The sequence below is a fragment of the Falco cherrug genome, chromosome 4 (assembly GCF_023634085.1).
Source record: "Falco cherrug isolate bFalChe1 chromosome 4, bFalChe1.pri, whole genome shotgun sequence".
Taxonomy (NCBI): Eukaryota; Metazoa; Chordata; class Aves; order Falconiformes; family Falconidae; genus Falco; species Falco cherrug.
In genome coordinates, this window is record NC_073700.1 from 111,763,767 (window position 1) to 111,777,772 (window position 14,006).

Consider the following 14,006-nt stretch of genomic DNA (forward strand, 5'->3'; position numbering starts at 1 on the left):
CTCCGGCCGCCGCCCGGCCCCTGCGCGGGCTCTGTGCGGGCGCGGGCCCCGGCAGGTGTGGAGGCGGCCGGGGGCGGCCCCCGAGCGCAAAGGAGTTAACAGGACTTTGTGCCGCTTCCCGCCCGCGCCTCCTCCACCCGCCTCATTACCTGCGCTTCGCCACTGCCGGAGCCGCGGCGCGGGAGCGGTGGCGGCTCGGCCGGGCTTCCTGCGCCGCCCGGGGCTGCCCGCGGCGGCGGGGCCCTTCCTGCCCGCCCGGCGGGGCCGCGGCGTGCGGGGGCCGGGGTGCGGGCGGTGCGCGCCGGCCCGCCCGTGTGCCTGGGGGGGGAGCGGGGCCGGGGCGAAGCGAGGGGAAGGCGGGCGGAGCGGGCGGGCGAGCGGGTCTGCGCGCCGCAGCCCGGCAGGGATGCGGCATGGCCGTGGGCTCCGTGAAGATGCCGTCGCCGTGTGAGGGCGCGGAGCTGGCGCGCAGCTGGAGCCCCGGCGGCGGAGCCCACGAGCCGCCGCCGCCGGTGCAGCTGCGGCAGAAGCTGCGGGAGCTGCCGGCGCTGCTGAGGAGCGGGCTGACGCTGCGGAGGAAGAGCGCCGCCGCCGCCGGCCGGGTGAGTCAGGCTGCGGGCGCCCGGGGCAGCATCCCCGCCGGGGCCGCCCCCCGCTCTGCCCGCCGGAGCGGCGGTGCCCGGGCCAGGCGGGGCGGCACCCGCAGCGCCCCCGGCCGGGCCGCGGCGGGGGGGGGGGGGGGGGGGAGGCGCGGGCCGCCGGCTCTGGCCCTCCCCGGGGGCCGCCGGCCGGGCGGCGGCGCGGGCGATCGTGCGGCGGGGCGGCTGCTCGGCAGCCCCGGGCGGGGGGTGCCCGCGGTCCGGCCCCGCCAGCTCCGGTAGCACCCGCGCCCCGTCCCACCGCCGCGCTCCTCGGGTGGCGCTGCCCCTGCGCCCCGCCGTGTGGCACCGCCGGTGCGGGCCGGCGGGCAGGTGTGCCCGGGCTTGTGCACACGCGAGTTCAAGCCGTGAACTTCAGCGTGGACGCTGCAGTGCCTTTCTGGGCACGGCCGGCCCCATCGCGCCTGCCTGCCGGGGCTGCGGCCGTGGGGGCCGGTGGGCGTCGTGGAGATCCCCGGCCACAGCGCACGCCATCGCCCTCGTCTAGGAAGGCTGGTGGCACGGCCCTGCAGGCCGGGCACCGCGGTACGGTGTGGCACCACCGCCGCCGGGAAGCGCCTCACGCCTCTGGAATCTCCCAGTTGTGACTGGAGCCACATGGCGGGGTGGGATCGGGATCGCCACCCAGGCACGGCGAACCTTACTTGCGGGCCCAAACTAGACTGCAACCCGTCATCCGAGTAGCCGAAATGAAGGAGTGGGTTTACCTGCGTGGGGGTGGGCTTGTCCAGGTGCGGGATCAAGCAAGCTGCCCCGTGGTTTCGGTGCACCGATAAGTGCCCCTGCAGGGAGTTAGTGGGGAGAAGTCAGCGTGGTGTGTATCTGTGTCTTCATCCACTTTGCAGTACTTCACCCGTGTAAACGAATGTTTTCTCTGCATTGGGAAGTTCTTGTGAAATACAGTGGGGTGTGAATTTAAAGCCAGACTTCCTGACTGATTGCTTTGTTATAAGAAGATATACAGGCAAGGAAGACAGAAGATTAAGGTAGTATATGAATTTGCAGCATAATAGCTATTTCTGAGCAGTGTTTTGATTCAGGTTCCTGTTCTGGATTTCTTTCTTTCCTCAAGTGAGCTTAACCCACAGAATCAAGCAAGTCTGTGTGGAGATGCCTAATGATTTTTATTGTTCAGGTGAAATAGTAACCCACTTAACAAGTTGTCCATATAAACACAGAGCTAACAGGAATCAGTTCATTTTAAATAACCAAGTCTTGCCCTGCCCTAACAGGATGTTTATGACTGATATCTTTCTTCCAATAAAGATGAGTCCTTTTCTGAATTGCATTGCATTTGTTCCACTTTAACAGCGTACTACCAAAGGAGTGGAGTGCAGTGAAGAGGTAAGAAGCAGTGTGGAACCACTGCTGGTAACAGTGTTTGTTTGCAGGCAGGTCTGAAATACTGGTTTAGCACAACAAATTTGTGATGCTTCAGGGAGACGCCACGCGGGGCAGGCTCAGGTTTATCCTCATACCACTACTGAAAGCATTTGACAAGTGACTGGTACAGCAGTTGTTACTCTGTAAATATTTTGAGCGTGTGAGTTAACACCCTGGTGAGAAGCCTGGGTAGCTCCTGGGTCAGGCAGCCTCTCTGTTGCGCTTGCTGAAGCCTTGGACCCATCTTGCTTCATACAGTCCCAGCTGAGGCTCTGCCTGTCATTGCTGATGTACCATGTTACAGACCAGCAAACAGCACGTGACAGATTTAGTGGTGGTGTCATCTGTGGCTTCGCCTCCCAGTACCCTGTAGGTCATACTGCAGAGTTTTTCTTGAACTGTCTGTCCTGGTAGGAAGAAGACTGGAGAGAAGATGGTGAGTTTGTAGGGCAGTCTGAAGTCAACCCAGCAGATCTTGGATCGCTGGGTGATGCTGTGTGGAGATGCTGTGTGGCTCCAGCAGGACCTTCTTGCCGGTGGCTTTGTCCCGGGTAGAGAATGGGACTGCTGTGCTCTACTGTATCTGGGTTTGCAGGGATTCTCCCACAGATGGAATTATTCAGCAATGCAAGTGCCTAGTGGGGTGTTCTGAGGTGCAGGTAGTGCTAGGAGTCCAGTAGTGATGTTAGTGTTGCTTGTTCCCTTTGGAAACAAAGTGGACACCTGGGTGCATGAAGGGTCTGTCCTACGCGAGCGGTTCCCCAGGGAGCAGCCTGCTCTGTCATTAGTGCCCTGTGGTGATTCTTGGCCGTTCCATGCACATGCGTTCCGCCCCACTGAGAAATGGAATTTTAGGGGCATGACACTTTCCACATATTTCTGTTCAATGTAGAGAATAACTTGAACCCTGAAAATGACAGTATTTGAGAGAGTGAAAGGATATGTCAGAGTAATAAAGTACAGCTTTTTTTTTCCATTTTTATACTTTCCCTTTTAAGCATAACTTGTAAATTAAAAAAGTCTTAAATTAAGGTTGGAGAAAGGTTGAATAAAACAAATATGGAAAAAAGATGCTTTTTTTTTTTTTCTTCACCTCAACAAAATATTTCAAGTTAATCCAAAGTTAATTTTTGGAGGGTTTTGTTTGCTTATGAAATCTCCCTTCACTCTATCCCTTTGAAAAAAAACAAAACCCCAACTTAGTCTGATCTTCCTCTCTGGTGACTTTTTCTTTGTGCTTTTTTGTTTGCTCAAACACCAAGCTGAGAGTCTTATTTGTCCAGCTGGTTTCATCAGGAATGTTGCTCACTTAGGTGAGCTGTTTTCAAGTAAATGCTGACTAGCTGAAATTCTGGCTTGTTTAATTTCCTAGAAAAATATTATGACCCCTGAACAGGGGGTCTGCCTCTGATGCTGGCTTGCTGAGGGACCGCCTGCAGTGCAGTTTGCGTCCACATCTATAAAGCGGGGATAATCTGCATGTGTGCATGCTTGGGGACTATGGATAATAAAATAGAATGGAAGTGTTAAAGGTGCTATAATTGTTTTAAGGATGTACTCGACTGCATGCTGTTCAACCACTTCCTGTGGTGCAGGGAGGAGGAAAGCATTGAATAGTAGAGAGTAGTATACCAAAAAAGCCTGAATACATTTTGCAAACCAGTATGGGGTGGAATAAATATTTTAAATCTGTTTGGGTGCCTCAGCCCTTGGCCCTTGGCACTAGACTATCTAAAAATTGGGACCAGAGATGGGGGTAAATGAAAATGTAGTGTAACAAAATAACTGTCTCCCTCTCAGTTCAGTGAATCCAAAACCTGGAGTACAAGTGGGTATTTTTGGCTTACTGTGCTGGGATATGTTTAATTTTAATACATGTGAAGAACTTAGGGGTGGAAAAACACCTTGTAGAAAAGCTGCAGTAACTGTTCTGCTTGCCTGTTTGTGCGCTGTGGAGCCGTACTGTACTGCTTCTGCCGTTTAGGTAAAAACAACCTCCAGTTCCTTGGCTAGGGAAGCCCAGTGCTTTCTTTTTTTTTTTTAAGCTCCTGAACTTTGAACTGGGCATTGGCCTTGTCCCTGATGGTAGGTTTTTTTCTTAAATTTGGTCTTAGGGCAGGTGCAGCACAGATGTCTGAGATGGCACTGGGGGTTAGGCTGCAGGTGCAAGGTGTGGGCTTTACTCCTCATCCTCTGCTTGGTGCTCCTTTGTTTCTGCTGGATAAAGCCGTAGAAAATGATCCATTCTTTTGCTGTGGTAGCTGTGTCTGTGTGTCAGAAGCAGAGGAGGGATCTGTTGCAGTGGGTTGCTGTGCCCTGTGGAACCGTTCCACTCTGCCATATGCTTTCTCAAAATCTTTGGAAAATGGGACCCTTCTGTTTCCAAGCTTGCCTCCCTGAGGTGTGTGTTAAGCGTGCACGTAGTAAGCACGGTTGTGTACTGTCTTTGCTGTTCTTCCTGGTGCTTGCCAAAGATGTTTTCCTCCACTCCCCTTTTTCTTGTAATTAGTGATGAAATAGGGGTCTCTGCCCCTAGAAGTACCAAGAATGCCAGCTGTGGGGTCCTGCAGGCACATCCATGCAGCAGTCACTCCATCATGCCAAAATTCCTTTCACTGCACTCCGCTGCACTCTTAGTGGAGCTACTGGATGCCTCCTGAGAGAGCAGGGAAGTGCTCAGAAGTCAGAGGAGGAATTACCTTGCATACGCACACGGACACACACATTTTTAACGACCTCTTCTGCTTTCTATGTTCACGTTTACACACAAGCAAAATGCTGTTGTATGTGAGCATGGATGTTGCTCTGTCACAGTAGTGGAGCTGCAAAACCTTTTGGACATCATGGTGTCAAACCCCATTACTCTGATATTGTGAAAGAACTTGCTGGCCTGTACAAACCTTCACCAGGGGACATGCCTTTTGGCTTGCTGGAAGTTGTAGAGATACCATGACTTCTTGCTTTTTTGAAACCCTGTAATGACTTGTGAGGTTTCTGGAGGTCTTCGGCCAGGGAAATGTTCTCAGACTGTCTTCACCTTAGCTCTGTTCTGAGTGACAACTTTGCTGTGTGTCTATGTCAGGATGTAAACTTACTGTAGGCTTACGGGTTGAAAATAAACCACAGGAGTTGGGGTATGGATGCTGAAAGTTTACATGAGTTCAGGGGGAGACTGGAGAAGTTCATGGAAGAGAAATGTATTGAACATGCATAATCCTCACCAGGCACAGAAGGTTCCTGAGCTGAAAATAGCCAGAGGGTTGGAGCTATTAGAGATATCTATCATATATTCTGGCACTAGTAGTTGTCATGCTGTTGGAGACAACTCTTCTTTGGCAGGGGAAAAAAATCAAATTATATGCAATCTGTTTTAATTAAATGAAGTATCTGAACCTCTCAACCTACATTTTGCTCAACTTTTATTCATCTCTTGTAAGAGGCTTTCAGTTGCTTATGTCATTCAAGTTACTTTCCTCTAATCAACTCATGCTGTGATTAGGGAAACCATAGCGTTGTAGATGAGGTTTTGCCAGGACATTAGTAATTCACTACTGGAAATACTCAGAATTTCCAGTCCTTCTTTCCATGGCTACGTTATGCTGGTGGTTGATAGTTACATTTTTATTGAGCCAAGCATATAGATCTGCCTCGTGCTCAGGTAATCTTCCCACCAATGACTGACATTTGTAGCAGTCCATATCCTTGTTGGCAGCTCCTCAGCTTAGCAGTGCCTGAGTGACCTTGTATTTCATGCTGCTGAATTACACTTTTTCCCTAATATTCCAGTTCTTGAAGTCACCTAATCTTCTCGTATGCCATTCTATTTATGTTTATTTTGACAATGCCTCCAATTTTGTGCCGTCAACACATTTCATTAGCACCTTTATGCTCATTTGACCAGTGTTGTTAATGAGAAGAAGAGAAAAAAAGTCAGGAGAACAGTTGCTCTGGTACCTATGTTTATATATACTATAGAGGCTTTAATTTTGGAATTTCTTCTTCTCTAAGAAGGTGCGGTGTGTAGGAGATGCTGTACTGGCTGAAATCGGTGCACAAAAATACTGGTTGGGAGTTTTACTGTCAGCAGTGTTATTGAAGTAGGCTGATTGATATTGGTGACATTTGGCTTTCAAGACTGCCGTAGAGGTTCTGCTCAGTAATGTAATACCCCTGTCACTTTTGCAGTTATTATGTGACCAAAAATAGTTGTGGTAAGTAGTCTTGAATTTTTCTTATTGTCATCAGGCTCATGATATATTCCTGCTAAACATTTGATTAAGATAATTGTCTTTCACACTTACCAGGTCTGTGACTGGTGACACTTGAAATGTTGATTAATGAATAAAATAGCTTAGTGACAGTGACCACAGTAGCTGATGGGGAATTTCAGTGTCCCTTGTGTTTATATGCATAATAATTTGTTTCGTAGTCAGTGTTCAGTGAATTACTAAATTGAAAATACTTCTTAATTAGCCCATGTGTTATGACATCTGAGAAATTATGCCTGGGTTTGATTAACTACAGTTGAATGAAGTGGAATGCAAGCCTACTCTTCTGCCCTAGGAAGTAACCTAATAAGTTTTGCAGAATGCAAAGTTATTTTTCTCCCTGAGCCTGGGGATTAGTCTGGTTGCCAGGATGATGTCCACTGCCTGTGGTCTTACTCTGGCACTGGGTATGAGGCTGGCAATGCCTGGACTGACATGTCAGCCGCTTTGGAGCGTCCCTGTGAAGGTCCAGATGCAGCACTAGCAGGTGCCACTGCCAGTGCATGGGGAAGAGGTGCCATCATGCGGCTGGTGCTCATGGAAGGTGCATAAAATTGACATTGACCCCTTGTTGCAGAAAAAATGTAGCAGCTTGCTGTAAGCTATGGGACAGGTTCTGTTTCCTTTCCTCGTTTTGGCCAGAGCATATCCTCGTGAGTCCCTCTCTGACCCAAAGCTGGCTGCTACGAAACACGGTTTTGTCTTTGTTGCCCATACTGCAAATTGAGCTCAAGCTGAAAACACCTTGAGTTAATTTTGCCCATGCTCAGTGTTTTAAGTGCTGCTTTTCTTGAGTTGGTAATAACACCTTCAATTTATTGGGTGTTATTACCCAATAATATTATTGGGTTAAGGACTCTGAAAGAAAATATTGATCACCCCTGCACATTTTTGTAATCCTGGTTGGACAAGGATTTCACTACTTTCACTTTTGGTTTTGCTTCTGTTTCTAAGGGATGTAGCCTGCTGATCCTCAGATGTGATGCTGCTGTGTGTGGCTTGGAAACCTATCAAGGAAATCTATGTAGGAAATAAGATCAGCTCCACTGGAATTGAAAGGAGTGTATTCGAGTATTGGCAAAATTTCTGCTAGTGTAACATCTTGATGAAAGACTCAATTTAAATGTGAGCTGATTGTCCCCTTAGTTATACGTTTAAAGGGAGATAAACAAAATTCACTTTGTGGAATTGTATACTTTAATTTGCTTGATTGCAAACCGGTATTATTGGTTAATTCACGCTAGATTTCCCAGCCGCCCGGATGAGTGAACAACACTGCCCTGTACAATTATGACAAACTCCATTAAGGTTTGTATTCAGCTGTTGTTACTTGTATGGCCCTAGTGGTTTGAATTCCATTTGCACCGTGAGGAAATTGCAAAACAAGCTGTGCATTTTTATGCTGATGGAAATGCTGAAAATAGACAGCAATAGCTTTTTAAAAGAGGAAGAGAAAAATAGGAAAGCAGAATGTGCCATCTTTTCACCCTGACTCACAGAAAGCCATTGTAATAAAACAGATTTATCCTTACTATGTAACGATTAAAGTAGTATTTCACATATGGGGAAGCAAGGCGCTTGTTCTTTATACTTACACCCTGTAACTTGCTTATTCAAGAATAGCTGAAGTGCCCCTGTCCACCCTGGTTTCACCTCGCCCCAGGTGGGTGCAGGGTACGACAGCCCGTGTATGAAGGGCTGGGGGTCAGGGTGCAGACTTTGGGGTGCCTCTGCTGAGCTGCTCAGGACCCTGGGTAGGTCTCGCCACGTTTCTGTGCCTGGTCACCAGGCACCCCGGTGCTGGAGGTCTGGTCTCCTTGGGATGTGAGCCCTCTTCTCTTAGGGGTTCATACTCACGCCTAGAAAAAGAGCCTTAGCATTGGTTGGGGCTCAGTATGGTGCTGTAGGACTGAAAATAAAATGGGACGCCTTCTAATTCTGGGTAGAGCAAGAGTGCCCGGTTCTTTTGTAGTCCCTCAGGGCTGCCTTAGCCGGGCCATCCATACACTGCTCTGCTCTTTGTGCACAATCTCCTAAACCTCTTTTCCCCCCAAATCAGGCTGCTTTGCAGATCCTGTAGGGTTCATATGCATGGATCTGTTTCAGTGGAATATTTTAGGTTGTTTCTTAGTGTCTGCTGTATAAACTTTAGCTGTGACACCTTTTGATTTAAATATTTTTCATTGTATCTGTGCTTTTGGCAGAAGTTTAAGGATAAAAATGAAGTCATTGGGGCTCTAAAGTTAAAACCCATGGAAGCAGGATCTGAATATTTTCAAGTTCCAGGTGTAGAAAGCAGTAGCTATTCATAACTGTCATGATGTCTTTTATCTCAGTTAACTTACAGTTTGACTTGGGTTAGTCTGACCTTGTAAAATGATCTACTTCTGGCTGTTGTATTATGCTAGGGCTGATAATTAATATTTAAATCTTACAGTATACAGTTTTCTCTGATGAATTCCTTTTTCACAAGATATTTTCCTGGAGAGGACACAGCAGGCTAACTGATTAAAAGTCAATATATTTTTTTACAGTGTAAAAGAAAATATTCCGCTGATTGAGGGGGGAAAAAATCCCTTCAGTCTATATAAATACCAGTAGAGCTGTATTCATAGCATCACTAAGGACTTTTTGCATTCAGTTTTACAACTTAATTAACCCATTAAAGCTTAAAATGTCAGATGATTTCTAGTTTGCTTTTTTTTAAAAGACTGATTGTGAGGAATGCAACTTACTTCCTGTTCTCCTTCATTTGGGGGGAGCTGCCTTTCTTTCCTTGCTTTTTGAATCTCATACCTAAGTCTTTATATGACTAAGACACACATGGGCTACATGAGTTAGAGCAGTAAGGAAAGCAATAGTTCAGAGCCTCTCTGGCAGTCTTTTGTATGTGTGCTTCGTCATGATCCTTTGGTAGCTTCTCCTGCAGCTGGTCCTTCTGAGCATCTCTGCAGGCCTTGTGTCAGCATCATCACTGGGACTATGGAACAAGCAGCGCCAAACAAGGGGCAGTGGTTACTTGCAGTGATACCACTGGTGAAAGAAATGTATGTCAAACCGTGCCCTTCATGATGCAGTGGACAGTATGCAGTCTGCAGGTCAGTACTGAGTAGTAGTGAACCAGAGGAAGTACGGCATTTTTGATTTAAAAAAAAACAAAAAAACACCAACAAATAAAAAATAACCCAACAGAAAATTGAGATCCAGACCACTTGTGAGCATTGAGAATTTATGATGTGGCTTGGGGGAGGGAGAACAGGTGTTTGGGTTTTGTTTATTTATTTTTTTTTAGGGTGATAAGCATTTAATTGTGGTTTTCTGGCCAAGTTCTGGCCAAGAGAGTTAGACCCAGTGATCCTAAAACACTTTGTAATTTGAGATGGATGTGGTAATCATTCGCTGTCGTAGACTGCTACTGCACACTGTTAAACAGATGCTCCATTTCATCCCATAGGTGAACGCACTTCAGTGATGCATGAATTGATCTTTAAAATATGGAAAGAAGGGGAGAAAAACAATGCACATGCATGGTTAGCTCTGAAAGTCACAAAGCTGTTGTTTACCGGATGGCTGGAGGAATGAGCTAAAAGAATCCCTTAGATCTGGTCTGGGTCCCAGCTTGCGTACAATCCAGTGCTTTGTTGCAGTCTGTCATTTTTGCAGCGCCTCGAGCCTCTTGGCAGCAAAAGTAAATGTGGGGGGGTGGGCTGTGAGTCTGCTGCTGAATCTGCGTTGCAGGATGAACCAAGATTTGTGGTGTCTGTTAAGGAAGGCCAAACTTACGGGAGATGCAAGTCCTAAAGAAACAAAACCAGAATCTAGTATTTAGCTGCCGAAGAAGAAAGGTGAGGACACAGTATATGCCAAGCTTAAGTGTGTTTTGGCTTAAGAAGGATAAGCTGTGAGATCTGTCCATGTTGGCACTGATTTGTGCATAGGAATTCTTTAAAGTAGTCTTCCTCTGCATTTTCTTGGAAAAAAAAGAAAGTTAAGAAACAAAATATAATAACCCTGCTAGATTTAGTCTTTATAAATACTTTTGAAAACTTAACCAGAATTTAACTTCTGTTCACAAAGAATGGTGTAATTGTGTAAAAAATGGACTTTGATACTTTATAAACTTATACCATGCATACCATCTTAGAGCTATACTCAGTCAGCTGAAAGAGTGTTTACATATGATTAAAAGACCTAATTAAAAGATTAGATTCCACAGTATCTACATGTACGAAAGAGATTGATAAAACTGGTCAGCCTGTTAGAGCTTAGTAATTAATGAATTGTAATTGTCTTTGACAGCAATTGCTGGAACAAAATACATAAAATACAAAAGATAATAATGGTAGTTAAATGTATACCTCTTTATTTATAATTTTATTATTGTGTTGAAGGATGCAAAGAGGAACATTCAGCAGGTATTTAATTTCTTGTTTTATCTCGTTAAACAGACAGTCCCAAAACAAATGAGTTTCAGATTAGTTTTACCAAAGCTGTTTATCTAATTATGGCTTTCACTGCACTTGAATGAATGGCTGCAAATCAATACGTCTCGCAGGTTGCCAGGACATGCATTAAAACTGGTGAGTCCCCAAGCTGAATAGCAGGAGTGTTGTTTCTTTTTTTGTTTTTTTGTTTTTTTGGTGGTTTTTTTTCCATTGAGATGTCTGTCCACAGTTTCTACCGTGTATGCATAAACTGAGAATTTATCTGAAGCTCTGCTTAAAATTCCCATTTTTGAGTTGATCATTTGCAATTCAATGTGGCAATAAATATTTACATTATACTGGTAGAGGTTTTATTAAAAAGCAAAACAATTATTTCAGAGTAAGCTAATGCAGATAAAAACCATGTTGTAGTGGGTCAAGATTATGGTTCACCTGGTCCTATCTCCGTAAGTTTTAAAGTTAACCTAACAGGTAATGATTTTATCCACAAATATAAATTTCTTGTGCTTTCAGGAGAGCGTGTGGGCCAGTGTTGTATAGTCTGCCTTCCACATTGTTGTTTTTTTTCTGGTTTCAAATAACCAGGGGAACTTTATATGGTGATTCTTGGGCGTTGTTACCATTAACCATTCTAGTTGCAGCTTTTCATGTCACACATATACAAATCCAGGCTTTTAATGAATCTGGCTAGTATTTTGGCTTCAGACTCACCTTGGAACTTACATTTACAGAGCTTGTGTGTGGGGTTTGGTGGTAATGACTTTACAGGGGAAGGAAAAATGTGTTTTGTTTTATTCTGTTGTTAATGAAGCATTTCATTTTGTTCAGTTTTGAATATTCCACCTTTAATTTCAGTGACCCTATCCCACCTTTAATTTCACCTTGTTTTGAACTCTGGTTCTGCAGTGTCACTTTGAACTTGTGATGGCTTGTGCTGAATGTAATATTCTAGGTGAGACTGCACTGCTGATATACATAGATTGTGCAGTTTCCTCCCTCACTCCATCACACAGGCTTTTCATCCAACAATTTGCTATTGTTTTAGAGTTCCTGGTGACACAGATCAGTTCTTGACGGAAATGTCTTCACAGCCATTCAGGTTGCTTTCTTTAAGCTGATATAGTTAATTTACAACCATGTAAGTTGTCAGTTTTTTTTTTTTTTCCTTCCATGGGTGTTACTTTGAATTTGATGTGGATAAACATAATTTAACACGGAGTTGTCCACTCACCTACCTTGACTAGGTTCATCTGAAGTTGTTTATAGACTTCTGATTGTGACCAACCAAAATCGCATATGCTTTGTTTTGTTAAACATCATTTAGCCTAGAATATAACATTGGGGCATGTGGGCATCTTGGTATTTTCCTGTTCTTAATGAAAACAGCCTCTTTAATCCCATTCTTGTCCTTTATTACTTTGCTATTGCTTGATCAACTACAATGTTTTGTCTCTCCAGGAAAGACTGCTTTAGCTTCTTTTGAGGAGTTTTGTGTGTTAGGGTGTCTATACTACCTCTGAAGTTGGAGGTACAACTGTGGAGTGTCACTGTCTAGATGGTCTCTGAACATATAAGAAAACCAGCTAGTATCATGTCAGCCTTGACCTTGTTACAACATGGTGTGTCGAAGGCTCTCCTGTTCTGGTAAGGAATGTAAGAGTATTCATGACTGGTGAAGCTCCTGTTCAGTGGGTGGACAGGCAACTGTTCGGAAGGCTCTATACTGACTAGTGATCAACAACTCTGTCAAATAATCTCTGAGCATGGCTCTGCAAGAGCTATGCTACTATCAGGATTTTCTTTTAAAACTTCAGTGACAGAGTCGAGAATACAATGTTAAGAAGCAGCTACCTGTCCAATACATCAGAGTGAGCAGGGAGGGGAAAAACACGTTTTGTTCCTTTTTGTTTGTTTTCTGTTTTTCTGCTTAGACAACTTTATGGCAAAACTGCTGCTAGGAACAAAACTATATAACAGGTAAATCAGCAAAGATTTTTGAAGAATGTCACATTACAGACAGCTGTTCCCTAATCTTCTAAAGCCCTTTGTTAAAAACAGAGGCACAAAATGTTCCTGTAGTGGACTTTGTTATTTAAGCACAAAGTGTAGCTAACAGAGCAACACTGCAATTAAATCAAAGCTATGGTCTTATTAAAAACAATGGAAACTTACTGTCTTTGAGAATCTATTTATTGTGGCTGTAGAAAAGGACCTGCTTCTGTTGCTTATTAGTAGCAAAACATGTTACAGGACAGTTTATGGCAGGATGGTGGGAGTGGATAAGGAAACATTACATAAATTAAAAAATTCCAAAGAAGCTATCCAGAGACAATAATAATTTATTTTTATAAACCTGAGTTAAAAACTGTCCTGTCACTGAAATAATGGTAAATTCTGTGAGACTTCCAGACCAAGAATCCTGATTTTTAATTTTTTTATTTGAGTTAACCAAGAAAACAGACTGAATCTTCATCCCTTGCTTTAGCAGTTCTTGGTTATCTGACTTTCAGAAACAAAGCTAAATACTGAGGGTCTGTGAGTCATCATCTTTTCAGCCTGAGCCAACTCCAGTATCAGTATGTGTTTGTTTGTTTCTTTATACCATGACTTTTTCCCTCCTAACTTAGTCATTGTTATCTCTTGGCACAAGTGGAGAAGTTAAAAATGTCAACAAGCATGAGGCACGCTAAAAACATGCAAACAAACCTCCTGTGTAATCTTCCAAACCCCAGAGTGTTCCCGTTCCCATTACTCTGTTGTTCATGAACCCATCTGATCTTTTGATTGTATCCTGGTGGAAGGAGCAGGGAGGTGAATTCCAAAGCAAGGCTTTATGGACCGGGAACAGTGTCCTAGAGGCCCTCTCCCGTTAACTTCTGCTCGTGTGTCCAATGCCCACAGCAGATGTTACAGCATTGCACAGAGAAAAGGCAACAAATAGATTAGAGGTGAAAAAACTTTTGTTAACTTTTTCTAATCTTTTTGCAAGCTTTGCTTTTTGAAGAAGTCTATATGTGTGTATCTGCATACCAAGAAGGTGCTGAAACTCTGTTTAATTTTGCTACAGTTATTTTTTGGCTCTTGAGAGGTGATCAAATCGATACGTTATCCCATAGGCTTAGGCTGGCATAGGTGAAAAGCCACGTGGTTTGTGGTGGTGATTCCACTGAGACAACAACTGGTTTGAAGTCATCTCTCAAAAGCTGGTGTGGGAAAGGATGGAGTAGTAGGCAAGTTGATTGGGGTGAAAA

At 44.8% G+C, this 14,006-nt stretch overlaps 1 protein-coding gene across 2 annotated transcripts in view; it reads left to right on the forward strand.

The window, feature by feature from the left end:
- Positions 1-347: 347 nt before the first annotated feature.
- RAPGEF5 (Rap guanine nucleotide exchange factor 5) overlaps positions 348-14,006 on the forward strand; it is a 162,620-nt gene continuing 148,961 nt past the window's right edge. Inside the window, exon 1 of one of the 2 annotated variants that reach the window (XM_055708205.1) lies at positions 348-602. In XM_055708205.1, coding sequence (XP_055564180.1) covers positions 414-602 — 189 coding nt within the window. In that variant the 5' untranslated portion in view covers positions 348-413. The remainder of the gene's footprint in view (positions 603-14,006) is intronic. The other variant, XM_055708204.1, reaches the window with a different exon arrangement.